Source organism: Octopus sinensis, linkage group LG10 (genome assembly GCF_006345805.1).
Source record: "Octopus sinensis linkage group LG10, ASM634580v1, whole genome shotgun sequence".
In the NCBI taxonomy this organism is placed as follows: domain Eukaryota; kingdom Metazoa; phylum Mollusca; class Cephalopoda; order Octopoda; family Octopodidae; genus Octopus; species Octopus sinensis.
In genome coordinates this window covers 24,570,227-24,597,215 of record NC_043006.1, presented here as the reverse complement: position 1 = coordinate 24,597,215, position 26,989 = coordinate 24,570,227, and the positions used below count along the sequence as shown (strand labels likewise).

The 26,989-nt window shown below is 39.5% G+C and overlaps 1 protein-coding gene across 8 annotated transcripts in view; it reads left to right on the top strand.

Moving 5' to 3' along the window:
• The window catches only part of LOC115216500 (phosphatase and actin regulator 1), a 343,004-nt gene that overhangs the window by 52,913 nt on the left and 263,102 nt on the right, over positions 1-26,989 (top strand). For 2 of the 8 annotated variants that reach the window (XM_036506363.1, XM_036506366.1), the window contains one exon: positions 24,642-24,669. The exons of the other annotated variants lie outside the window; for them this stretch is intronic. In XM_036506363.1, coding sequence (XP_036362256.1) covers positions 24,642-24,669 — 28 coding nt within the window. The remainder of the gene's footprint in view (positions 1-24,641; positions 24,670-26,989) is intronic. 8 annotated transcript variants of the gene reach the window in all.

Below are 26,989 nucleotides of genomic sequence, written 5' to 3'. Positions count from 1 at the left end.
TAAATGGACTTTTTTAAAAATACATTTTCCCACAGTATTTTACTTGACACCTATCACTAAAATTCTCAATGATTATTTGGTTTTAATGTTCACCTTGTTTTCTAAAGAGTTTATTTAAAATTGGACAAAAGTCATTGGACAAAAAAATCATCAGATGAAGTGACATTGGACAAAGTGACATTGGACAAAATGTCAGGTCATGAACCATGTACCTCCTCTATAGTAAGACATTTGTTTCTGCTTCTCTGTCTATTTGTCACATTCCAACCTTTCATTGCCTGACAAGATCACCTCCTCTAATGCCTCCTCCCCTCTCAAAATTCCTTGTCTTGCGAGTTACTTGGTGACCTTGTCAGTGCTGGTGTCTTGTAAAGAGCATCCAGTTCACACTGGGAAGTGGTTGGCATTTGGAAGAACATCCAGCTGTAAAAAACATAGTGAAACTGACTTTGCCTGTGTTGGTGTCACATAAAAAGCACTCGGTCCACTCTGTAGGGTGGTTGGTGTTAGGAAGGGTATCCAGTTGTAAAATACTATACCAAAACAGACACAGTTGCTTAGGATAGTCTTCTAACTGCTGGTTCCTGTTAAATGATGAGGATAATGATATGATGGATTGATAGATGCTAATAGTTGTTTTGTGATCTAATGTAAATCATAGGCAGCACATCATGTCTGACGGTGACTCAATGATTCAATTTGTTGATGATTATTTCCCACCAGCTTGTGAAATAACTTTATTCATAATGATGGAGCTGTTGCATGATATTTCTTTACTCTTCTCTAAGGCTTAACTGCCAGGCTTAAGATAGAAGACAGATTCCTTGCAAAAGATAAAGGATTCGAGGTAATAAAAGATGTAGCTGCTGAAAGAAAAAAGAAATAAGATAGAATAAAATAAAAAAACATAATGAAAATGGTGAAGTATAAAGAAAATAATGTTATATAATTATTTTAAACAGAAATTGTGTGAGGCAATAAATCAAAATGAAAGTGATCTAAATAAAGGTGTTCATTATTTGTTTAATGCCCATTTTTTTCTTGCTAATATGGCTTGGATGGTAAATTGATTTTGAGGCAAGATTTTACAGCTAAATGCTCTTCTTGTTTTTCTCACCTGTTTTTCAAGTAAGGGATTTTCATATTCAACAGGTCTTCACAAGTGCAGACCAAGCAGTCATAATGTCAACTAGAAATATCAGCATCAACACCACTTCACTCAAATGTCAAATCTCAACATTCATGCACATTTACAAACAAACAATCACAGGCATGTACTTACATTTACACACAACCCCCCCCCCCCCCAACACACACACAATATGGGCTTAGTATGTTTTCTGTCTGTCAAATTCTCTCACAAAGCAATGGTGAACCTGAGACAATACTAAAAGAGAGATTGAACATGTGGTTATAAAGGGAATTCCTTAACCACACAACCATGACTGTCAAGTGATACATTTTGTTCTTTCAACAGATATCTAAAAAAAATATTTTCTTTAAATCTTTGAATTTTATAAAAACATTTTTTAAAATTAAAATTAAAATTTGTTTCTTGTATTCAGACAAAATATTTCCTGTTCTTTTTTAATGTTTAAATGTTGAAATATATGAGACCATTTGCTTAATTTCTCTCATTCCTGTTTGTTTCAGGTAAGTTCGAATAATTGTTCGCCTGAAAATTACATTCAGTTCAATTCTCATGAAATATTCGGTAAGTAATTGGTTTATTAAGATTAGAAAGCTGATGTTAAACGAATTTTGTAGCTGAAAAAAATGATAAAAATAAGCACTGTGGTAGGATTGGCACTAGTAGCTGCACATCCTCTTATAAAACAGGGATTGAAAGAATCCCTTAGGTAATTGAAAGGCCAGCATTGGAAGAAGTATAAAAGGAATAAAGTGGAGTCCAGATCTAATATCATTTCTAACAGAGAAGAGAGGAAATATCACTTAAGTGTATCTCCAAAAAGCTCCAACTACAGCAATATTCCATACCAGGGCAAACTAATGCATGAAAATCCCAAAACACAATAACAAACAGCTTATCAAAAACAGGTACAAAAATGACAAAATCAGCAACCACACTAACAACAGGGAGCACAAACAACAAAATTACCAAATGAAACTAGAAAAAATCCAGGATCATGCTGCCTACTAGAGGTGCCTCTGAGATTGGACCTAGAACAACCATGGAGAATTTGATGGAGCAGTGAACTCCAGATCCACCTTCAATGTGGTGTGACCGGAGGAAAACGCTTGAGATTATCCGACAAGACATGGAGAGTGTGGTTGACATTATTGGCTTCAAATATGGAAGGCAGGAGGTCCAAATGCTTTAGCTGTAGGAACATGAACCACTTAAGGGATTTTCTGCCATTAGGTGAAGGAGAAGAATAAATGCACTCCCCACCTATTGCCAGCTTCTGTAAACTGAAAGTGGAAGCAGTGATAGTAACAACAACAATAAATGTAATAATGATTTGAGTTCATCAGTGACAGTCACACTAGTGTTCACCTCTGATCAAAAAGATATTAATGACTACCCCAGTGACTACAATACAAAAATATACAAACACAAACCATGCATCTCAACACAGAAATATACATGAACGGTACTGTAGCCCTTCTTCATCACTGACTTCTGTCTCTTTGATACTCTATCAAATAATTATCAAATGAACTGTATGGTAAACAACATGGCAAGGCAAAGAAGGAGAAGAAAACAGTTGTGCAATGTTGATGGCCAGAAGGTTTGATGAGACAAGCCACCAACCATTCACTTACCACCACAACCACCACCACAAGCAACAATAACAAAACCCACAGTCATAAAAATATAGCCAATCACAGGAAAGCTCATAAAAAATTACAACCACAGTGAAAACAACAAAAGAAAGAGCACTAACAGGAACACAACAACAAAAATAACTGAAAAGCACACAAAACACAAACCACCACCACAGTGAAATCATCAAAAGAAACCACAACTGCAAAAGCAACACTAACTGCCAACACAACAACCCCTCTTCCACAATTTCACTGTTGTGAAAAAGCTACATGAAGGAGCTGGAATTCATAAAACAACTTATTGATAAAACACAAATAAAAGATGAAAGATTTCCTGCACACAGTTGTGTTTCTTTTTAACAAACAATGAGATATATGCATCTTTTGATCAGCCCAGTTTGGGGAGAGTGACATTGCTGTTTTGGAAAGATTTGGATCTCAAGGTGGAGACAATCTTCTTGGTAAGTTGGTCCTGCATGTGATTATCAGTGAAGGTGGACCCTTCAGACTAGTAGCGATTTTCCTCCAAATGAAGTAAGGAGTCTTAGACTTATTAAGGCATCAAGCATCAATTTTGAAAACATCATGGTCAGTAGTGGTAGTGAGTGATTGAAATAGCATTCATTATAGATGAATGCTGAAATTGTACAGAAATACTTATAAGAGGGAGTGTAAAACCTAAAACCTAAACCTGCTAAGGTAGTTCCAACTGTCTGGTAGGGACCATCTTGTGCCCAATAATTATTCAATCTAGCTGGCCCCGTGCCATCAAAAATGACAGCTAATTGTAGTATTTTATATATAAATAAGGTACCAAACCAAGTTTTTAGTTTAATAATTCTTTTATTACCAAATTTTTGGAGAAAAATTTATTCGCAACTAACATCCCTTGACTGCCTGTTTCCTTCAAAAGAATTTTAAAGTTTTCCTTCCTTCTTGTACGACATAAAGCTGGCCATAACTAAATATGGAAGCTGGCAAGTAAATACCAACTTTTGCGAAGTGATGTTTCCTTTCTGTTGTGTTCTCCATTACTGAAACCAACCTAAATTCATATGATTTAAAGCCATAAAAAGCAGTCCTTGATTTATAGTTGATGTTGTAAAAACTCCCTATTCAAAATTTATTACATACATTTCTTAATATAAATATATTAGGCACATGTATGAACTGTTAAATCTGTATTTATAATATACTTTTCAATTGCAGTCGTTTTGTATTCTTGAAACACTCAGGCAATAATTATTTTCTCTAATGAGTTTGTATATGTTTGTGTAGATGTGTGTGATTGTCATAATTATTTGTAACACAACAAATAGAAAATGGATGGTAATTCAAATTAATACACTTCCCAATGTTATCTAGTGGTTGTATTTTGAGATGTGACATAGATCATCATTAATTACTGAAAGAATGCTGGTTAGTTTATGAATAGTTATTGAAAGAACACTGGATAAAATTTCTTAATATAAATAAATGAAGGACATGTATAAACTGTTAAATTAAGATGTGTATTTATAATATACTTTTCAACTGCAGTCGTTTTGTATTCTTGAAATAATTATCTTGAAATAATTATTTTCACTAATGAGTTTGTATATGTTTGTGTAGGTGTGTGTGATTGTAATAATTATTTTTAACAAAACAGATAGAATATGGATAGTAAATCAACTTAATACACTTGTGGCTGTCTTTTGAGATGTGACGTCAATCATCGTTTGTTACTGAAAGAATGCTGGTTCACACATACAAACATTGACATACTTTCCTTGTACACCCACACACATACTCACATGGAGTTGAAACTCTGATTTTTCTTTTCAGTCTTGAACGTTCACCATCCCTCTTCCATTGCGCGCACGCGTGCACACACACACACACAAATATTCACATGACTCCCTCTTACATACACACACATATACTCACGCAGTTGAAACGCTGTTTGATTGTTTTTTTCACCATAGAACTTCCATCATTCCACTACCAAGTTTGACATCACCCCTCCCTTCCTTATTCATCTATTACCCCTTCCTTTCTCTTTCATATGTTGTGACGGGGAAATACACGAGTATTATTATAGTAGATACTAATTTGATAGGTCGGAGAAGTAGTCACTTATAGTAAGTACTTAGTTATGTCCCTTTGTTTATGAATTTAAATCCTGTGAAGCCTTTTCTTTGCGGTTCATCTTTCAGACGTTTTTAAATAATTACGGGTCAGAATTTGCTATCAATTTAATTGGACATGTTCTCTGTGAGAATTTCCTTAGTTTTGTGCTCAAATATGAAATTATTATGATTATAGTTTTTATTATTTTTTTGTTGAACTCCTCCGCCCAGCTTTTCTGTTTAAAAATGCTATGGAATTGTTTTTCATTTTTAAAGGTTTACTATGAAATATTTTTCTTCTCTAAGTACTTGAAGTTGTGAACGAGTTAACTTGAAACTGAAAGCTGTTAATTCTGTAATTTAAAATAAATTCCAATAGTGTTAGTTTTGTTACGTCACTTGCATGCATGGGTGAAATTTATGTAGAAAGGTTATTATTCAAATAGGGTTAGGGATATATAGCACAAACAGTGTTTTGTGCATTGCAATAGCATGTAATAATTTTTAGCAAATTAACTAGTTAAATGATTAACTCGTATCACTGTGTACACTTAATACTGGAAGAAGAATTTTAATTAATTCGGTTAAATTTTTTCCAAAATAATCTAAACTCTGAACCTATTAGTTCAAAACTAATAAAAGGAGCAATGATGGAAATACAGATCTTTTTTCTCTGTGTGTAGGAAAGAGAAATCTAGTTGAAGGAAATCGAAAATCTTGTACTTTGGCATTTAGCATCAGAAACAAATGTCTCCACTTGTATGATGGTGACACTTATTTACAACTATTATGCAATGACGAGACAATGTGACTCATACACACATACAAATATCATCTTTCATTTCCTGTTTACCAAGCCACTCATGAGGATTTTGACACTTACCCAAGGTGCCACACTTTGAGACTGAATCCAAAACCACATTGTTGAGAATTAAACTTCTTAATCTCATAGCCATGCCTGTACCTATTTGGTATTTATAAAAAGGTATAAATTTCTCTAGGCCTAGTGTTGTGTTAAAATTTTTTTTAAAAATTGCAAAAAATAAGACTCCGTTATTTGAAAGGGAAAAAATCATCATCATCGTTTAACGTCCGCTTTCCATGCTAGCATGGGTTGGACGGTTCAACTGGGGTCTGGGGAGCCCGAAGGCTGCACCAGGCCAGTCAGATCTGGCAGTGTTTCTACAGCTGGATGCCCTTCCTAACGCCAACCACTCCGAGAGTGTAGTGGGTGATTTTATGTGCCACCGACACAGGTGCCAGACGAGGCTGGCGAACGGCCACGCTCGGATGGTGTTTTTATGTGCCACCGACACAGGTGCCATACGAGGCTGGCAGACGGCCACGCTTGGATGGTGTTTTTATGTGCCACCGACACAGGTGCCAGACGAGGCTGGCAGACGGCCACGCTCGGATGGTGTTTTTATGTGCCACCGACACAGGTGCCAGACGAGGCTGGCAGACGGCCACGCTTGGATGCTGTTTTTATGTGCCACCGACACAGGTGCCAGACGAGGCTGGCAGACGGCCACGCTCGGACGGTGTTTGTTACGTGCCCACAGCACGGAGGCCAGTCGATGCGGTACTGGCTACGGTCCCGTTCAGATGGTTTTCTTATGTGCCACCGGCACTGGTACCACAAGGATACAAATTCCATTGATGTTCATCTATTTTGATTTGGTTTGACTTGATTCGATTTGACTTTGATTTGATTTGCCTCAACAGGTCTTCACAAGTGTCACAAGCAGGAAGGTATGCACAGGCGGACTGACTACGTCCCAGGTAGGGGCCACGGGTTATGGCTTCACTAGTCTTGCCGGGTCTTCACACGCACAGCATACTTCCATAGGTCTCGGTCTCTAGTCATTTCCATGGTGAGACCTAACGTTCGAAGGTCGTGCTTCACCACCTCGTCCCAGGTTTTCCTGGGTCTACCTCTTCCATGGGTTCCCTCAACTGCTAGGGATTGGCACTTTCTCACACACCTATCTTCATCCATTCTCGCCACATGACCATACCAGCGCAATCGTCTCTCTTGCACGCAACAACTGATGCTTCTTAGGTACCACATTTCTCTTAGGGAATTAATGCTCTGTCGAGTAAGTACACTGACATTACACATCCATCGGAGCATACTGGCTTCATTCCTCATGAGCTTACGCATGTCCTCAGCAGTCACGGCCCATGTTTCACTGCCATGTAGCATGGCAGTTCGAACACATGCATCATACAGTCTGCCCTTTACTCTGAGCGAGAGGCCTTTAGTCACCAGCAGAGGTAAGAGCTCCCTAAACTTTGCCCAGGCTATTCTTATTCTAGCAGTTACACTCTCAGCGCACCCACCCCCACTACTGACTTGGTCACCTAGATAACGGAAACTATCAACTACTTCTAATTTTTTCCCCTGGAAAGTGACGGAAGTTGTTTTCTGCAGATTTTCGGAGGTCAATGCTCCCGAGCATCTGCCACATATAAAAACTATCTTCCCAGTTAGCCTACCTTTGACATTGCTGCGCCTCTTATGTGTCCATAGCTTACACTGGGTACATCTTATAGAGTTTCTACCTACACCTTTTCTACGGATCGAGCAGGGCCATCTTCCTGAGGACATTTGTGGATTGCCTACCTTTCTACTTATTAGTACTTTGGTTTTAGCTAGGTTGACTCTAAGGCCCCTCGATTCTAAACCCTCCTTCCACACCTGGAACTTCTCCTCCAGTTCTGATAGTGACTCAGCAATTAGAGCGAGGTCGTCAGCATAGAGGAGCTCCCAGGGGCAACCTGTCTTGAATTCCTCTGTTATTGCCTGGAGGACTATGATAAATAGGAGGGGGCTGAGTACTGAACCCTGGTGGACCCCAACCTCTACTTTGAATTCTTCTGTGTACATGTTGCCAACCCTAACCTTGCTTACGGCATCTCTGTACATAGCTTGCACAGCCCTCACCAGCCATTCATCTATCCCTAGTTTCCTCATTGCCCACCAGATGAGGGATCGGGGGACCCTATCAAAGGCTTTCTCCATGTCAACGAAAGCCAGGTACAGGGGCTTATCTTTGGCTAGGTATTTCTCCTGCAGCTGCCTTACCAGGAATATAGCATCAGTGGTGCTTTTCCCTGGCACAAACCCAAACTGCATCTCATCTAAACTAACTCTCTCTCTAATTAGTTGGGCTATGACCCTCTCCGTAACCTTCATTGCCTGATCCAACAGCTTGATACCTCTGTAATTATTTGTATCTAGGGCATCACCTTTACCTTTGTAGCAGTTGACTAGTACGCTGCTACACCAGTCATTGGGTATGACTCCTTCGTGTATCACCTGGTTGACTATACGGGTGACTAGGCTTTAGCCGACACTGCCAGATATTTTGAGCATCTCTGCAGTAATTCCTGATGGGCCTGGGGCTTTCCCTGTCTTCATGCTTCTAATTGCCTTAGCTACCACGGAACTATCAACTCGGATAGCTGGTCCCTCTGTTGGGTCAACATTCGGCAGACTCTCCTTATCCCATTCATTTTCTTTATTCAGCAACCTTTCATAGTGGCATCTCCAAACCTCTCTCTTTGCATCCTCATTTAGCGCAAGTGAACCATCATCCATGCGAACATGCTTCTCTCCTACCACATCACGATTCTCTCTCACACACTGCCTTGCAACACGAAATACCTCAAGTCTTTCATCCTCATGGCGCAGAACATTGGCAAATTTTTTCTTATCCGCTTCCCCTCTGGCTAAATAAACCTGTCTCCTAGCTTCCCTTCTGGCTGTCTGATACAATTCCCTGCTACCACCGTTCTTCCAGTCCTTCCAAGCCTGTCTCTTTTGTCTAATAGCCCTGTCAACCACAGTGTTCCACCACCATGTTACTCTGGGTTGAGATGGTACTTTGCTCCATCCACAGATCTGGTCAGTGGCTGTCAGCAGATTGTCCCGTAGAAATCTCCAGTTGTCTTCCACATTAAGTGAAGCTATATCCCCTTCTATTTCGTCAAAGGCTTCGAGTAGTATGTCTCTAAATCTCTGTCCATTTGCAGGATCTTTAAGCTTCCAGACCCTTCTCCTCCAAGCAGGTCTTCTTCTGGGCAACCATTTAGCTCTGATCCTGAAGTCGCTAACTACTAATCTATGTTGAGGAGTGCATTCTTCGCCTGGAAAGGTTTTGGCATTTATAATCAGCCCTCTTTCCCTTTTTCTGGCAAGGATGTAGTCAATCTGGCTGGTGTGTCTGCCAGAACGGTAGGTGACTAGGTGAGAGTAGAGTTTCCTGAAGTTGGTATTGCAGACCATAAGGTCATTTGCATCGCAGAACTCCAGCAGCCTGGTTCCCTCCTCATTACGAGAGCCGAAACCGTAGCCTCCATGGAAGCCCCCGACATGCCGTCCGACATGTCCATTGAAATCACCTGCCACGAAGAGAAGGTCACTGTCATTTGTCAACGAGGTAGTTCGCAATAGGGTGTCATAGAATTGGTCTTTTTGTCCTTCCGGTAGCCCTGGTTGAGGGGCATATGCTGAGATGATGGTAACTGTCCTGTGGTGAAGGACTAATCAAATTTTAATTACTCTGTCACTTACTCTGACTACCTCAATTACCTTACCTACCCATTTCTCTGCAAGAAGTATACCCACGCCCCCGACCCCGTCAGTGTTCCCTGCCCAGAAAATCTTGTACCTGTGTTCCTTGCCTGTGAGGAGCCTAGCGGAACCTCCTCTCCACCTTACTTCCTGGATACAACATACATCCACACGTCTCCGTTCAAGCAGCTCTACAATCTCTCCAGACCTACCTTTCAATGTGCCAACATTGAGTGTGCCAACTCTGAGGGTGTGGGAGGTGTGGGCATCTGAGACCCTGGGATGAGGGGCAGCCGTGTCATGTACCTGAAAAGAAAGTGAAAAAAATATCTATTTTGTGTGAAGTCAGTTTGTAAATGTTATTTCACTGTTTTAGTTTTGTTCTTGTTACTATGTACAAGCACTGAAACTATAGATTAGGTGTGCTTATCAGAATAAACTGAAGCAGCAAAAAAGTTGTGTCTGCAAATGCTAAGTATATACTGTTATATCTGATGAACTATTGCAAGAAAATGACCTATCAAAGTACAAAAAACATATTTTTAATTTGTTCCCTTAGTAAAATTTGGAAGTTTTGCACATTATGTAGCTTATTGGTAATTCAGAAACCCCACTGTAAGTTCAGTGGCTTGTGAGTCTTAGGACTGAAGCTAAAATAGTTGAGATATATACTACATCCATTGTGGAGTGAATGGTTACAGTGAGGAAAGCCTTACAGAGGATTGAATTCTCATTGGAGTTTATTTATTTAGGTTACTTCATTAATATGGTTGAACCAGTCCAGCCTGGTTCTATTTAAAATATTATCTGGACTAGGTTATCAAGGCCCTCACCATCAGCAAAATATTTTATTTGCAAGAGGAACTTAATATTAGTGAACAAATGTTGTGTAGAACAAGCAGACTTATGATCAAAGACATTCCACTCATAGTAACCAGAGCCATCCTGTTATTTTCTCTGGGACATTTTGTCTACATTTGATCTACATTATCTAATGTTTCCTTTTTTTAGGATAGTAGGATATGATGTGAGGTCAGTAATCCTAGAAGTTTCCTTGTTGATTTCTACTAGTCGTTAGTGTAGAGTTGAAGTACACAACATGTAGAATATGATTTCAGCTAAATTTGTATCTCTCTGAAAACACTTGCTACATGAACTGATGTAACTAATATGGAAACATGAGTGGCAGGCATTGCTGTATGATTAAGTTTACATATAACCTACATTTAAAAAGACAGGATTAAAATTTGAGGTATAGAAGAGATAAAGGTGACCAGAAAAGAGGTGGTAGTCGGTATGGATGTAGTGAGGTTAGTTAGAAATATTTAGACCGAAATACATTTTATAAGTTGTAATGTTATAGGTGCTATTGTATATATGATTTTGTAGTTTCTAGGGGGTATATAATTAGTCAGGAGACTTACATACATAAAGTCATTACAAATATAATATGATCAGTAGGGGAAAAATAGTGTAATCACTAAAATTATGATGAAGTCAAACTAACTAGGCAGGAATTACCATGGGATAGTAATTACATATAGCACACCACATACCATAACACATAGCTTATAACATATACAATGCAGTTTAATTCACCATATACAATAATATCCCATGATTTTATTATATTTGACGCGAGAGGGTAGGTTTATAGCGGATATGACACCAAAATTAATTTCCACCTTCAAGTTCAAGTATGGCACTTATAATTGCTTTTATATATATATACAAGATAAGAAAATGGAGAAATGCATCTAAATCAAATATCAATTACCAGATAATACTCAATCACATACTTTATTAAACCACTACATAAGAGACTGTAGGGTTAAATATAAAGAGCAGAACAAATCAGTGTGCATAAAGGAATGTACATAAAAAAGTGTACATAAAAGAGTAATGTTGTATAATAAGTGGAATATATATAAAAGAGAATATAAGTATAGATTGCATCTTACAGCTGTTTCGGCCATGTAGATAAGTATGTCTCATTTTATCAATATTAGCCCTTTATGGTTGGTCAATATATAGATATAAATGAGACATTTACAAAAATATCATAATGCCTCTTCGGAGATTATGTAATATAACTCAGTCTACATATATACCCACATTGGTGTGGGTGCATACCCATAATACAACATATACATATGAGTGCATATACTCACACTCCTATACATATAAAAATATACATATACATAATGATATAAATAAATAATATAAATTAGTAAACATATATATGTGTTTCACATTCAATGTCTTAGTTTTTCGACTTAATATTGTGATAATAAACATACACAAATTAGTACCTAGATGCAAATATACATAGTCAATTGTACATTATATTACTTCATAATAATTTCTAAAGTGTCATTAAAGTTAGCATCATTATCGTTGTCAATACCATTAATGTTATCATTATTATCATTCATAATATTATTAATAACGCTTACATTCGGATCCAGAGCGGTATATATGTATATCCGGGTTCCAGTTAGTAATTTTCCTTTTATATATATATATATATATATATATATATCAAAATAAGCAACAGAATATCAAGAGGTAATGTAGTGCAACCGTTTCAAGTGGCTCCATTTACTTGAACAATACAATCATTACATCAATTTAAATGCAGGGCTATCCTCAGCTGCATAAATAAATAGATTTTTTTAATCAGTTGGACACATTAATATAATTTTACTCAAATTCTGTAATAGAGCAAGAGGAGGGAGAAAGTCCATGTTGCTACTAATATGACTCAGAATATACTATGCTTCTAAGAACTGTATGAAGTTTGTTAGGGTGGTAGTTTGTAAATGATTGTGGTTCACTTTTAATTTATTAGTCTTTTTTTTATCAGCTACCAAATCTAAGGCTAGATGACAGTGTCTGTTTAGAATGGATAGACAGAGTGAGTTGACAGTTTATAGCTGGGTATGGTCATAAATATTGTCAGGATATAGAAAATGTATAAGTAACTGTCTATAAAAGGAGGCTGGGTAAGGGAAGACCCTAAATCAAGATGTTAATTACCGGTTAAAGGGGCAAAATGCTAATAAAACCTATGATGTTAATACAGAGGAAATTATCATGGGGTACAATGGATGATTGTATATAAACAATATTATGTTGTATGAAGATAAAATTTACGTTTACTAAAAGTGATATTATAACCAGAATAGATAAACTGTGCATATATACCAATTTTCAACATTAGAAAGGGAAGATTACATAGAACTAGTTTAATATTCATTCCTGTGCTTAGTTATTTACTTATAAGGTGTTTTCTATAAAGATTGCTCTGGGTATTTACTTACGGAATCCTGGGGCAATAAATCATATTATCTTTATATTAGTTATAAGCTAAGAATAAAAAAAAATGGTGGGGGGGGAGTTGAGCACAGATACATTCACATATTTAACTATGCGCACACATGCAAATATACACAAATATTTGTACTTTATTATGGGTATGTTGTAATCAACGCTACTAGACTTAAGTAACTAGAAAGCTTATATTTCTCTTTAAGAACATTGATAACTTGTAAGAGATAAGAGGTTAAGAGGTAAAGATATCAAAATAAGAAAACACAATAATAAGAGATTATATATATATATATATATATAGCGATCAGTAATGATCTTGCACAAGTCGATTGGTCCTTCACGCACACATACACACCAACTAACATCAAAAAGTCCTGGCAGTCATTGTAGACACTATTACAAACATATGTGCAAAACACACCCCATTAAGATCTGTAAACAAATCTAAGTGCAGAATCCCTAGAAATAGAAAAACACTCATCAGGAAAATCAAAAGAATTAACAAAAAAATCAACAAACTGAAATACTCTCAACAGCAACACACCAACCTGACTGCCATCACGTCACTAGAGACTAAAAAAACATAACCTCCAAAACAGCATGATGTCTATCATCAATAGTCAGAGATGAGCCGAAGAGGCCTGGGCCATTGAGAAGATCAAACTTAATCCCAAAGTGTTATTTTCATTTGCAAAAAAACACAAAGTCACTGGCTCTACTGTTGGCCCTCTGTTTGATGAAAATGGCACTCTTCAAGACAATGCCAAAACCATGGGAAAGGTGCTGCAGAAACAATACTGCTCTGTTTTCAGATATCCTGATATGACTGATCTGGGCTGTATCATTGATGTTACTCCCCAATATACTTTATCGGACATAACCTTTGGCGCCCCTGATGTCTTAGCAGCAATAAAGAAAATCAAGCATAATTCAGCAGTAGGTCCCGATAGGTTCCCTGCTTGTGTCTTGAAGATGTGTCAACACCAACTTGCACCCACTCTAGTTAATCTGTGGCGGAACTCACTGGATGCTGGATATATACCAGAAAACCTATCCCAGTCTGCTGTCCCAGTTTTCAAAAAAGGAAACAAATTCCTTGCTGTGAATTACTGTCCAATCTCACTCACCTCCTATATTATTAAAGTATTTGAGAGAGTGGTGAGATCGCGAATGACTCACTTCCTTGAGAGTCATAATATGCTGAACTCCAACCAGCATGGATTCCGTAATGGAAGGGATTGCCTGGCACAGGCATCATCATTTTGATGACATTTTGAGAGCCTTGGGAGAGGGTTCCAACACTGATGTTATCTACCTTGATTTCAGCAAGGCCTTTGACAGGGTTGATCATAAGATCCTTTTGAGAAAGTTGTCCAATATTGGTGTCACTGGAAAGCTGCTGCAGTGGATCAAATGCTTCCTGTCAAACAGAACCCAACATGTTGTAGTCGAAGGAGTCAAATCCAGCCCAGACAAAGTCAGTAGTGGTGTCCCACAAGACACTGTGTTGGGCCCACTTCTCTTCATCATCTACATAAATGACATTACTGATATCATCAAACACAGTAACATCAGAATCTTCGCTCATGCTTCCAAGCTCCAGAAGGTCATCAATGGCGTGGATGACCGGATAAGCCTTCAGTCAGACTACTGGCTGTTGTCCAATGGGCGGAAAAGAACATGTTGCTAAATGAAGACAAATTCGAACTGATCCACTTTGGAAGGGAGGACACTCTGAAACACTCATACTCCCTTCTGGTGAAATTCTCATGGCATCTAACAACATCACAGACTTGGGAGTAACAGTGGACAACAACATAAGCTGGGCTACACATATAAGCAATAAAGTTGACATGGTCCGCAGAATGTGTTCCTGGATTCTCAGAACCTTCCAGTTGAGAGATTCCCACACCATTATCCTTCTCTTCTCCACTTTATATATATATATACACACACATACATATATACATATATATATATATATATTTATGTCAGATTACTCTAGAGTGCGACTGGTAACATGTAATTGAGTACAACCTGTTGCATGGTCGGGATGTCGGTGACTAAACTGACAACCCCACCAGGCTCACTTGGTGAGGAGGGTGCTGTTGGACATCCTGTGGAGTGAAAAATGAGACCCATCAAAGGTTGGATGAACTCCTGAACAGTCAACAGCCATCCAACAAAATGCCGGCCTGCCTGCCCAGCCAGTGGGATGACGTCATCTTATGGCTAAAACAGCATGAAGAATGAAGAGAAAAAGAAAAGGGCCTCAGTTCCCTGCACGTCAATTGGGCCACTCCATGACAGCGGATTACAACCCGAGCAACGTGAGGCTGCTAAGAATCACAGGTTCCCGAGGGCCGTCATGGAACAGGACTAACCTTGCCATATGCACCTACAACTGCAGGTCCTTGGCAGGGTGGAAAGAACTGAACCACCTAATGGAGGAGAGGAAGAAGATCAGGTGCGACGTGTTAGGGCTGTGCGAGACATGTTGCAAGAAGGAAGTGAGTATACGATGGCAAGATGGATGCACTGTGAGATTAGGGAGAGCAGAAGGTACTAGATTGGTCGGAGGTATCGGATTCATCGTAAGTAAGGAATGGGCTTCGAGGGTCGCTTCTTGTCAGTTCATATCATCATGGATTGGTGTTTTGGTGTTTTTGTAAAATCTCAGAAAATAATTAAAAATTCACATTTTTTATCAAATTATTTTGTTACCTTCCACAAGTGCCAGTGATGACGACGAGGTGGAAGAATTCTATCGACAGCTAGACGAAGGGCTGGCTGTGAAGTTCACTTACACTGTCATGATGGGAGACTTCAACGCAAATGTTGGACATGGATGACAAGGGGAAGAGTACGTCAGGAGATTCGGCATAGGAGAGAGAAACGAGAGAGGAGAACGTTTGGCTACCATGGCCGAGGCGAGGCGACTCTACATCGGAAAGAGCCTATTGAGGGAGAGGAAGAGATGGACCTGGATATCGCCGAACTCTAAGCACCGAAGTGAGATTGACTACATCCTGGTTGATAAGCGACTCAAATTACATGACGTCTCCGTCGTGACACCATTCAACACCGGCAGCGATCATCGTCTGGTGAGGACGAGGGTCGTCATCAACGAGAAGAGGGAGAAGGTGGCGCTGTATTTGCTTCGAAGGGAAAACGTGTCCGAGTCTACAATGAGGTGAAGCAGCAGGAAGCCATCATGCAGGAAAACTGGTGCCAAAGAGATGACATAGACAATGACTACATCTCACTGATAGGGAAACTGAAGGAGTGTTTAAGGAAGGGTAAGGGAGTATGTTTAAGAGAGAAGAAGGGAAGAATCTCGGAAGAAACTATTAAGTTACTCAAGAAGAGGAAAGATATGAAGAGGACTATTGAAGATCACCTTGAATATTCCCTTCTCAGCAGAGTGATTCGTCAGCAACTAAAGAGAGACTTTGAGGCATACTGGATGGAGAAGCTCTTGAAGGCCACAGAGGAAAAGAAGAACCTCAAGAGGGACATGGTACTATATAGATCGGAGGTGATGGCCTTGAAAAATACAGATGGAATACCAGTCAACGATAAGAGCGAGATGGAAAAAGTTTGCAGAGACTTCTACACCAAGCTCTTTAAATCTACCAGAAATGTCCAGCCGTTACCACCACTCCAACAGGAAGAAAATGTGCTACCTATCCTTGTCAGTGAGGTTGAAAGAGCCATTGGCTTGATGAAAAACAGAAAGGCGCCAGGGAAAGACGGTATAACATCGGATGTATTAAAGTCAGGCAGAGAGCAGCTCTGGAAAATCCTCGCTGAGCGATTCACGCACTATCTAGACGAGGGAAGAATTCCCTCGCAGCGGAAAGAGTCAAATACCATCCTGCTATATAAGAAGGGCGATAGAGAAGATCTAAAGAACTACCGACCCATATGCCTGCTGTCTCACGTGTACAAGCTGTTCACAAAGATAATTCTGAACAGGTTATCATGACATCTCGACAAACAACCGAGGGAACAAGCAGGCTTCCGGAAGAACTACAGCACGATGGACCATATATTTACTCTAACACAACTGCTTGAGCGAGTGAATGAGTACAAGCTGCCTCTTTGCATTGCGTTTTTAGACTATGAGAAGGCCTTCGACAGCATCAAAACCAACACAGTGCTGAACTCGCTGCAGAGGCAAGGAGTCGAGGCGCAATGTGTGCAACTGCTCAGGGAGGCAAATTCCGGATGCACCACTGACATAGCTCTGCTGTTATCACCCGTACAAGTGCCGGTCGAGAAGGGAGTGAAGCAAAGAGATACGATCTCTCCAAAACTTTTCACCGCATGTCTCGAGCAGATCATCAGAGGCATCGACTGGCAAGGTGGTGTCAACATCAATGGCGAGCTCCTCATCCACCTCTGTTTCGCTGACAACATCGTAATCATCACTGAAACATGGATCAGCTTCAGACCATGCTGACGGAGATCAACATCAAAAGCTCTGCAGTAGGTCTCGATGAACCGTATGAAAACGAAGTTCATGCGGTCAGACAATGTACCAACAGGTCGAATGGTGATCGGCAGTGATGAAATAGAGGAAGTAAAGGAATATGTCTACCTGGGACAGGAAGTGAAAATGTGCCGAGATATCGAAAAGGAGATCTCATGGAGAGTAAGGGCCGGATGGAAGGCATTTAATGGCATAAGGGATGTGCTCAAGGGAAGGTTGGACAGGACCACCTGTGCCAAACTCATCAACAGTTCTACCTGCAATGTTATATGGTAGTGAAACATGGGCTACAACAAAGTGAGAAGAGCAGATACTAGTAATGGTTCAAACAGCCATGGAAAGGTCAATGCTTGGAATCTCGTTGAGAGAGCACATCAGTAGCAAGGTCATCAGAGAGAAGTCCGGCGTGAGGGATGTCATCGCAGAATATACATGCAGCAAGTTTAGATGGGCTGGAAATATCGCCCGGCTCACCAATAATCGGTGGACCCGCACAGTTGTTGAGTGGTACCCACACGAGCAGATACAAGCACTCGGAAGGCCTCCACGACAGTAGAGTTACTATTTCAGGAGGATGATTGGGATCATATGGATGAGAAAGGCGCGATCCGGAGAGGAGTAGACAGTGTGCTGTGACCAGTGGTGTCAAATGGACGCCAAGACGGACTGGTTGGTCAAGGTGACATATATATATATATATATATAATTGGCCGAACTTGCGAGGATGATCCGGTTCTTGACTGAAGATTAGAGGCTTCGAATGACCCGGCCGTTTTTTTGTGTCGTCTATTTGAATGTTTTGCTTTCTTGTCCCATTTTGTATTTTTATATTTTTTATACATATATATATATATATATATATATATATATATATACACACACACACACATATATATATATATATTCTTCCGCTTTTGTAGAAGAAAGACCTGTTTTCTTTCGCTCTCTGAAACCACCAAAAAGGGGTTGCATGGTTGCATAAATCGACGAAATAATCTACTAAATCTGACAAAAACGTAGAACTTGTTATCTCAAAACGGTCTACAAAAATATATTAATTAAAAACCGTAATATATTTCGCTTCAAGTCAAATATAATACATTAAAGTCAGTTATGCATGTGAGATTTTTTGTCGAAAATGCACGTGGTGGCAAGTCGTATGCTTATTTCCAGCCGAATGTAAGAAGCAAAAAGAATTGTTTTCTTTTCTGTTTTGAAAGAAAACTTCTTCGTACAAGAACAAGGATTTGGAATTTTACCTCTTGCGAATAAGTATCTTTTTCGTTTGTTTATTTTCCTTTAATTTAAGGTAACATCCGAGTTACGACTTCATCTTTGTTTACTCTCTGAGAATAATTTTCTTTCAACTTCTGTTACAGCATCCACTTCGCTTTCAATCTATTTTTCACTTTATCTCTTTAAAATTATTTAGAAATATAATCGTAATTAGTTTAGAATTATATATTTTTTTCGTTTCCCCACTTTCTTAATATCTGCGTCTTCCTCTCTCTTTCCTTACATATATCTCCCCATTTCCAGCTCCTCTCTCCCTTCTTTTATCTCTCTTTACGCCTACTCTTTCCCTCTCTCTTGCATATCTTACTCTTTTTCTCATCCCTCTCCTTCCCTTTCATATCCTCCTCTTTTCTCACTTCTCTTTCCTTTCCATCTCACATCTACCTCTCCTCCTATCACCTCACCCTCTCACTCATATACTTCTCATTTGCCCATTCTTCTCACTCCATTTCTCCCTCACTCTGTCTCTCTTTCTCTTGCTATCCTCTCCCTCCCTCTGTCTCTCTTTCTCTTTCCCTCCTCTCCTTCACTCTGCCTCTCTTTCTCTTCCCCTCTTCTCCTTCACTGTCTCTCTTTCTATTCCCCTCCTCTCCCTCACATTGTCTCTCTTTCTCTCCCTTTCCTCTACATTCCTCTGTCTCTTTAACACACCACACTTCCTTGCTTTCCTCATATCACCCTCTCTATTTCTTTCATAGCACCTCTCTCTTTCCTTCATATCTCCCTCTTTCTTTCCCTATTTCCCCCCTCTGTGTTTCTCCATCTCTACCTCCCTGTATCTCTCATTACCTCTCTAGCCTCTACTCCCCCTCTGGGCTTAAAAAACGAAGATGGCACCAAAGTGGGAGAAGAAAGAATTAAATCTTCTGCTACGAGCATGGATGATTGCTAGTGGCGATCTGCCAAACAACATCATCACTGCTGTACTAAAGAACAATGGCTTTCACAGAACCATTGACCAGATAGAGCAGAAGAAGAGTGAATTTATCCGGTCTTATATGCTTATAAGACCACACATCAACACCTTGGATAACATAATGAAAAATTATTGTGGCAAGGCTAATAAGGATGGAGAAGACGAAAAAGAAAAGGAAACAAAACCCGGAAGCCTCTGTAATCCAGAGGTTCCTCAAGAAAATGGATCACCTACTCCGGTGAACGACCAAGCAGAGAAGGATAGGGGAGCCTAGGGAGCAGTAACTGGAAGCCCCCCTGTGCCAGTGGTCCTACAAAGGAACGGAGACCTCACCCCATTAGAAAAACAGAAGAAAAAAGGAAGGATGGAAAACAAAAATAAATAAAGAAAGAAAGGAAAAGGAAAAGGCAAAACAACCAAAACCGAAACCCCAACCCACCAAACAAACAACAGAAAATCCCATGTAGGATCCAATACCATCCAAAGCCCTACAGGAAAGAAGAAATCTGGAAGGCACCCAAGAACCTGTATATTTTACCTGCAGGGCAAATGCTGGCATGGGGAGGATGGCAAAAACTGCCAGTTTTCCCACCCGACACCCTGCCAGAACTACAGGGGCCTTAAAGGGAAAAGCTTTACTGAGGAAAGACAAGAACTGTCTCCCAGGAAAACATTCAGAAAAGAAGTATGCTCCTGAGATGTTCTGCGCAACACAGCAGCTAAGCAGGAGTCTTTTTTGTGCATGGTGCAAAGGATTGTCCAGCAGCTGACCTGGCTACACCAAGCACAAAGAAGGAACCTTGCCCACCACTATGCAAAACCACCACAGTCAACAGACACGGGGTGGCCTCCCCTAATGCATGCACAGCCGTCACCCCAATATTTTTACTAAATATTGGGGGTCTGTTGCATCAAAATAACAAAATTTCTTTCCTGAGAGATCTTACTGCATGCAATCAAGCCCTATGCATAGCACTCGTGGAAACTCACCTCAGCCTTGATATAGAGGACTCAGAAGTACACGTACCAAACTGCGAACAGACAGAAGGGAAAGGAGCCATGGTGGAGTTGCTGTATACATCCATGATGACCTCACACCCCAGGTCTTACTGGCATACTCAAATTTGGTATGTGACACTCTAATTGTATACATAAGACAACAGAATATAGTCATATGCAATACATATTGCCCACCAGATGCCCCAAACCACATAGGCAAGTTTGAAGATTGCCTCACAAGAATTAAAGAAATCCTCATGAATCTGGAACCACTAAGGTCTGAATAAAAATAACTTTTAGCCATAGCTATCTCTTGACTTTATCGAGAGAAAGCACAACTTGAAACTGCTGCCAAAGCAGCACAAAACAATAATAATTAAAATAACAGAAACTTCAACCAATGATCAAACTTCAACTAAACTTTATCTCACCAGACGACAAATGCCATAATGGCAAGTGGTAGGATATTGCGAAGGAAGTGGCGAAAGACCTAGGTATGTATGGAGTTGGGGGGCTACCGGATAGCAATGATACAGAGGAACAGGGGTGTGAGGACAGGCATAATGTATGAAAGAGTTACATGTGGGTGGAACAGCAGATAGATGGTAGAGTGAGATAGGGTATGTGGGTAGAACACACAGGTCGGGGGGCAAATGGAGAGCAATGATACAGTGGTACAGGGTCAAGAGGATAGGATTAAGAAGTGGGATGTAATCAAAGTACATGAAGCAGAAATATGAGGAAGAGAAGAGATGTAGAGACGTAGTTTGGTTTGTTGTGGTAGAGTGTGTGAGAAGTTTTCTTGTTAAGTGTGGGTGGGACAGTGCTTCTAGAACTCAGTTTTCCTGACATGAGCGGGTCTTCTCAAGAACTTCATATTGCCAGATATCTTGGTCTATTGTCATTTCTTCTGTGAACCCCAACTTCCTGAGATTGATCCTTACCACTTCATCCCATGCCTTCCTGGGTCTCCATCTTCCACAGGTACCATCCACTTTTAGTGATTAGCACTTCTTTATGCATCTGTCCTCATTCATATGCATCACATGTTCAAACCTGCATAGTCTTCTCTCTTGTATGCTACATTTGATTCCTCTTATGTCCAACTTTTCTCTCAATACATTTACACTTTGCTGTACATGTGCACAAATGTTGCACATCCAACAGAGCATACTACCTTCATTTCTCTCCAGTCTATGCATGTCTTTTGCATTCAGAGCCCATGTCTTATTACCATGGCGTATAGCCGTTCATACACAAGCATCATATAGTTTATCTTCCATTATGAGGGAGAGTCCTTTTGTTGCCATCAAAGGTAATAGTTCTCTGAACTTCCTCCGCCCAATTCTTATTCTAGAAACAATACTTTCAGAGCATCCTCCACCATTGCTAATTTGATCACCTAGGTAACAGAAACTATCTACAACCTCAAGAGAGTCTCCTAGGCATTTGAGAGAATCTAAATCCTGTGTGCTCTTAGTGCTTTTTGTTCCTGCACATCTGCCACATACAAACACTGCTTTATCTGTTAATCTACCTTGTGATTCCACTGCATTTCTTATAAACCCATAGTTTACACTGGGTGCAGCAAATGGAATTTTTTCTAACTCCTTTCCTACATATGGAGCAAGGCCATTTGCTTGACTGAAAGGAAGTTTTATCTTCTTTCTTACTAATAATCACTTTTGTCTTAGCTAGGTTAACTTAAAGTTAACCTAGCAAAGTTATCCTTTGATTCCAGGTTTTGTTTCCATACCTGGGATTTCTTCTCCACTTTGTTAAAGATTCTGTAATAAGAGCAAGGTCATCAGCATATAGCAGTTCCCATGGACACCAAGTCTTGAATTCCTCTGTTATAGCCTGGAGGACTATAATGAATAAGAGTGGGCTGAGAACTGAGCCCTGGTGAATCCCTACCAGAACACTGAATTCATCACTGTATTCATGGCTTGGGCAACACTAACACGCCTCTCCTCTCCTCCTAACTTCCTTAGAGACCACCATATAACAGAGCAGGGAACTCTGTCAAAAGCTTTCTCCAGGTTGACGAAGGCTAACTACAATGGCTTACTTTTGGCCAAGTGCTTTTCCTGCAGCTGTCTCACTAGGAAGATAGCATCTGTGATACTCTTTCCAGGTACAAAACAAAACTGCATTTCATCCAGTTTAATTCTATTTCTAATCAATTGAGCTATGACCTTCTCAGTAATTTTCATGACTTGGTCTAGCAGTTTAATACCTTTGTAGTTGTTTCCATCTAAGGCATCATCTTTGCCCTTGTAGCAGCTAACCATAATGCTACTACACCAGTCGCTGGGGATGGTGCCTTCCTGAATAACCTGATTAACTATACGGGGGACTAAGCTGTATCCTATGCAACCAGAAATTTTAATCATCTTGGCAGTGATTCTTGATGGCCCAGGAGCTTTCCCTGCCTTCATGTCCTTAACTGCCTTATCTATTATGCTACTATCACCTCTCCCTCAATTGGTTTGATATTTGGTAAACTCTCCTTCTCCCATTCATTTTCCACATTCAGTAACCTTTCATAGTGACACTTCCATGCATCTTTCTTCTCTGAGTCACTAAGTGAAAGCATACCATTATCCATTTGCACACATTTCTCACCTACCACATCTCTATTTTCTCTGATATACTACTTTGCAATCCTGAACACCTCATGCCTCTGATCCTCATGTTGTAGGACATTTGCAATTCTGTTACCTTCAGCTACTCCTTTTGCTATATATACCTGATGCCTAGCTGCCTTTTGGCTACCTGATATAATTCTCTGCTTCTACTGTTTTTCCAGTCTTTCCAGGCCTGTCTTTTTGCTTTTATAACACTGTCAACCTCCTTGCTCCATTAAAATATCACCCTTCATCTAGCTGGGACTCTGCACCAACCACAGATTTCGTCCATAGCCCTCAGTAGATTGTCCCTCAAGAACTTCCAGTTATTCTCTAAGCTATATGTCTCCAACCCTTCCTCTCTTTCATCAGAAGCTTCCACAAGTAAATATCTAAATTTTTCTCTGCTGGGTCTTTGAGCTTCCATAGTCTTCTTTTCCAGATTGGTTTACTTCTCCGAATCTTTCTAGCTCTAATTCTGAAGTAACTAACTAATAACCTGTGTTGGGTTGTATACTTTTAACCTGGAAAAGACTTTGCATTTTTAAGCATCCATCTATCTTGTTGCCTGGTGAAAAGGTAGGCAAACTGACTTACGTGCTCACCAGACTGATAAGTAGTTAAATGGTTGGCTGGTTTATTCAAGTTAGTGTTGCAGATCATGAGATCATTTGCATTGCAGAACTCCCACAGTTTAGTTCCCTCCTCATTTCTAGGTCCAAAACCATACCCTCCATGCACTCCCTGGAATCCACGAGAGTGCTTGCGTCTGAAAAATATCATCCATAATTCTCAGGGAAAATTAAATACCTCAACAAAAAAGAAACAAAAATCTTAAGAAAGTTCTAAAATATGGGAGACTTGTTAGCTGGGATAGTTGAGTTGCAAAAACAGCAACAACAACTCGAGGAACAATGAGAACAACAACAAGGATTGCAGCAGCAAATGTTACAACAAATGAGGCAGCTTACCTTAGGGTGTGGGAACAGGTGCCAGTAGCTTTTGTGAACCACCTTATGCACTCCATATCCCGACGGTGTATGGCTGTTTTGAACACTCAGAGAGGGCATATATGGTATTGAACGTGTCACGCCCTAGAATCTCGATGTGTTGGATCCGCTCACTACCAGAACACATGACAGCGACCCATAGACTGTAGTCAAAGTGCATCCAAGAAATTGACTTTATTAGATTTATCAAAATTTATCTCTTACATAATGAAATTTAAATATATTTCACAGTCACACATGTCTCACATTTCTTTTGCAATTCAGTGTAGTTTTGCACTCTGTAGAAGGTAAAACTAAAACTTCTGTATTCAGATTGGATTTAGATGACATAAATGGTTCTGTGTCTTTAAATGAGAAATTGTAGAAGTTTTGTTTCTAAAGATTACAGTAATCTTTATCATATTTATTCCTGGAAATTATGTAAATATGTTTACTTTTGTTTGTTGAATAAGCATTTTTATAGTTTTTATGGTTTTTTTTTTTAGGTAAGTTCCTGTTGCATGTTGCTGTGTGGTGAGTTGTCTTTTGTTAATGACTATTTTTCAGTTGAGTGGAATCTCAGATGTTTGTTTTGTATCGCTCCTTGTTCCCTATGCCGTTGAAAATTTACTTGGTAATTTTTAAATAAATTCCATTTTTATTTCTAATCAATAATTTTCCACCAACTGAGGTATATTGTTTTTTCTGAGATGTTTTGTAAACAAATATCAATGCCTTTTAGTCTTATGTGTGTAGGTGGATTTAAAGGACTTATTAACTAGGAATATTTCTTTCTTGTGAGGTTTCTGACATACCAGTTTACATGGAAACTTTTTTTTTTTAATTTATAATTTTTCAGTCCATTAAACTCAGTTTTGGAGATGTTTTTAATAATTTTTTTTCAGCATATTTCAATTGATTTGATCTCCAATCATCATCACCACCATGATGATGATAATGATAATGATGATCATGATAATGATCATGTCATATTACTGGGAGTGTCCATAGTGCCAGACTGGCCAAGTGGATAAAAGCATTATTACTCTTAATTTAGAAACCATTGTTCTTTGTTCAAATCCAGTCTGGTACTGTGAATGTATCCAGGGATAAGACACCTAAAGAAGATTAGAGATCAGACTAATTACAACAAGGTATAAATGTGAACATAAAGTCTGAAAGATTATAATCTTATTAACAACTCAACTTAGACATTTAATGCTTTTCACTCTACCAAATTCTATTTAAATATTATTGACCATTTGTTCATCTTCATTTCTGATGCATCACAAACCAGTAAACTGAAATCTTTGTTAATAAAACTTATAGCAAAACTAGCTTATCATACAAAATTTTACTTACAAAATTTTCTCTAACAAAAGTGAATAACATTTCACTTGATGTTTCTTCATAAGTTTATATCAATATTAATGTCTCTTTTAATTCAATTAGATTTTTTTTATTGTGGTCTCTGTTTTCTTTTACCTTTTTTTTTAATTCATATGTTGATGCATTTTTCATTGCATCCCTAAACTTCCTGCCTTTTGCTTTTGTTTCTCTTAAAATCTTGGAAGTTTTAATTCAGTAACTGGGACCTTTTTCATCATTATTCAAATGAAGATCACCATCATCTTCATTTAACGCCTGTTGTTCATGCTGGCATGGGTTGGATGGTTTAACTGGGCTGGTATGCTGGAAGGCTGCCCCAGACTCCAGCCTGATTTGGCATGGTTTTCTATGGATGGATGCACCTCCAAATACCAACCTCTCCAAGAGTGTAATGGGTACTTTTACGTGCCATTTGTGTAACACCAGGGTGTGTTTATGTGCAACTAGCATGACACTGGTATCTGCCATGACTGCGATTTTGCTCAGCTTGATGAGTCTTCTTCTCAAGTGCAACATGTTGCCAAAGGTCTTGGTTATTGCCTCAGTGAGGCCCAACATTTGAAAGGAACTCAGCCACTTTGCCATGAGGCCACTTTGCCACGAGGCCCAACATTCAAAGAAAAAAAAACACAGCCACCTTGCCTCAATGAGGCCAAATACTTGAAAGGAGCTCAGCCACTTTGTCTTTGTGAGGCCCAACGTTCAGATGTTCTTTATGTGCCACCAACTGGGGTGCACTTGACTTGATAGTTCCTCTCAAGCACAGCACATTGCCAAAGGTATCGGTCACAAGTCATTGCTTCTGTGAGGCTCAAAGTTTGAAGATCATGCTTCACTACCTTGTCCTATGTCTTCCTGAGTCTACCTCTACCGTAGGTTCCCTCCACAGTTCGAGATTAGCACTTCCTTAGCTGTCTTCATCCATACTCAACACATGACCATACCAGCACAGTTGTCTCTCTTGCACACCACATCTTAGTTCTCTTATGCTGCCTAACTTTTCTCTCAAGATGCTTACGCTCTGTCAAACATGCACACTAACATTGCACATCCAGCGAAGCATACTGGCTTCATTTCTTTCAAGCCTACGTATGTCCTCAGCTGTCATAACCCATGCTTCCTGCTGTCTGGTGAGAATGAAATCGATCTGGCCTGCAGAGTCATGTGATTGATAGGTTATTAGGTGGCTGGCTGTGTTGCTGATCAAAAGGTTATTTGCATCATAAAACTCCAGTAGCCTTGTTCCCGCTTCATTTCAGGAACCAATTCCATGGCCCCCATTTACACTATGGAAGATACCAATCTGCCGTCCGACATGCTTGCTGATTACATTAGCCCCAGTGTTCAAGTGTTACTTATTTTATTGACCCTAAAAGGATGAAAGGCAAAGTTGACCGTGGCAGTATTTGAACTCAGAACATAAAGTCTGAAGAGATACTGCAAAGCATTTATTTTGATGTGGTAA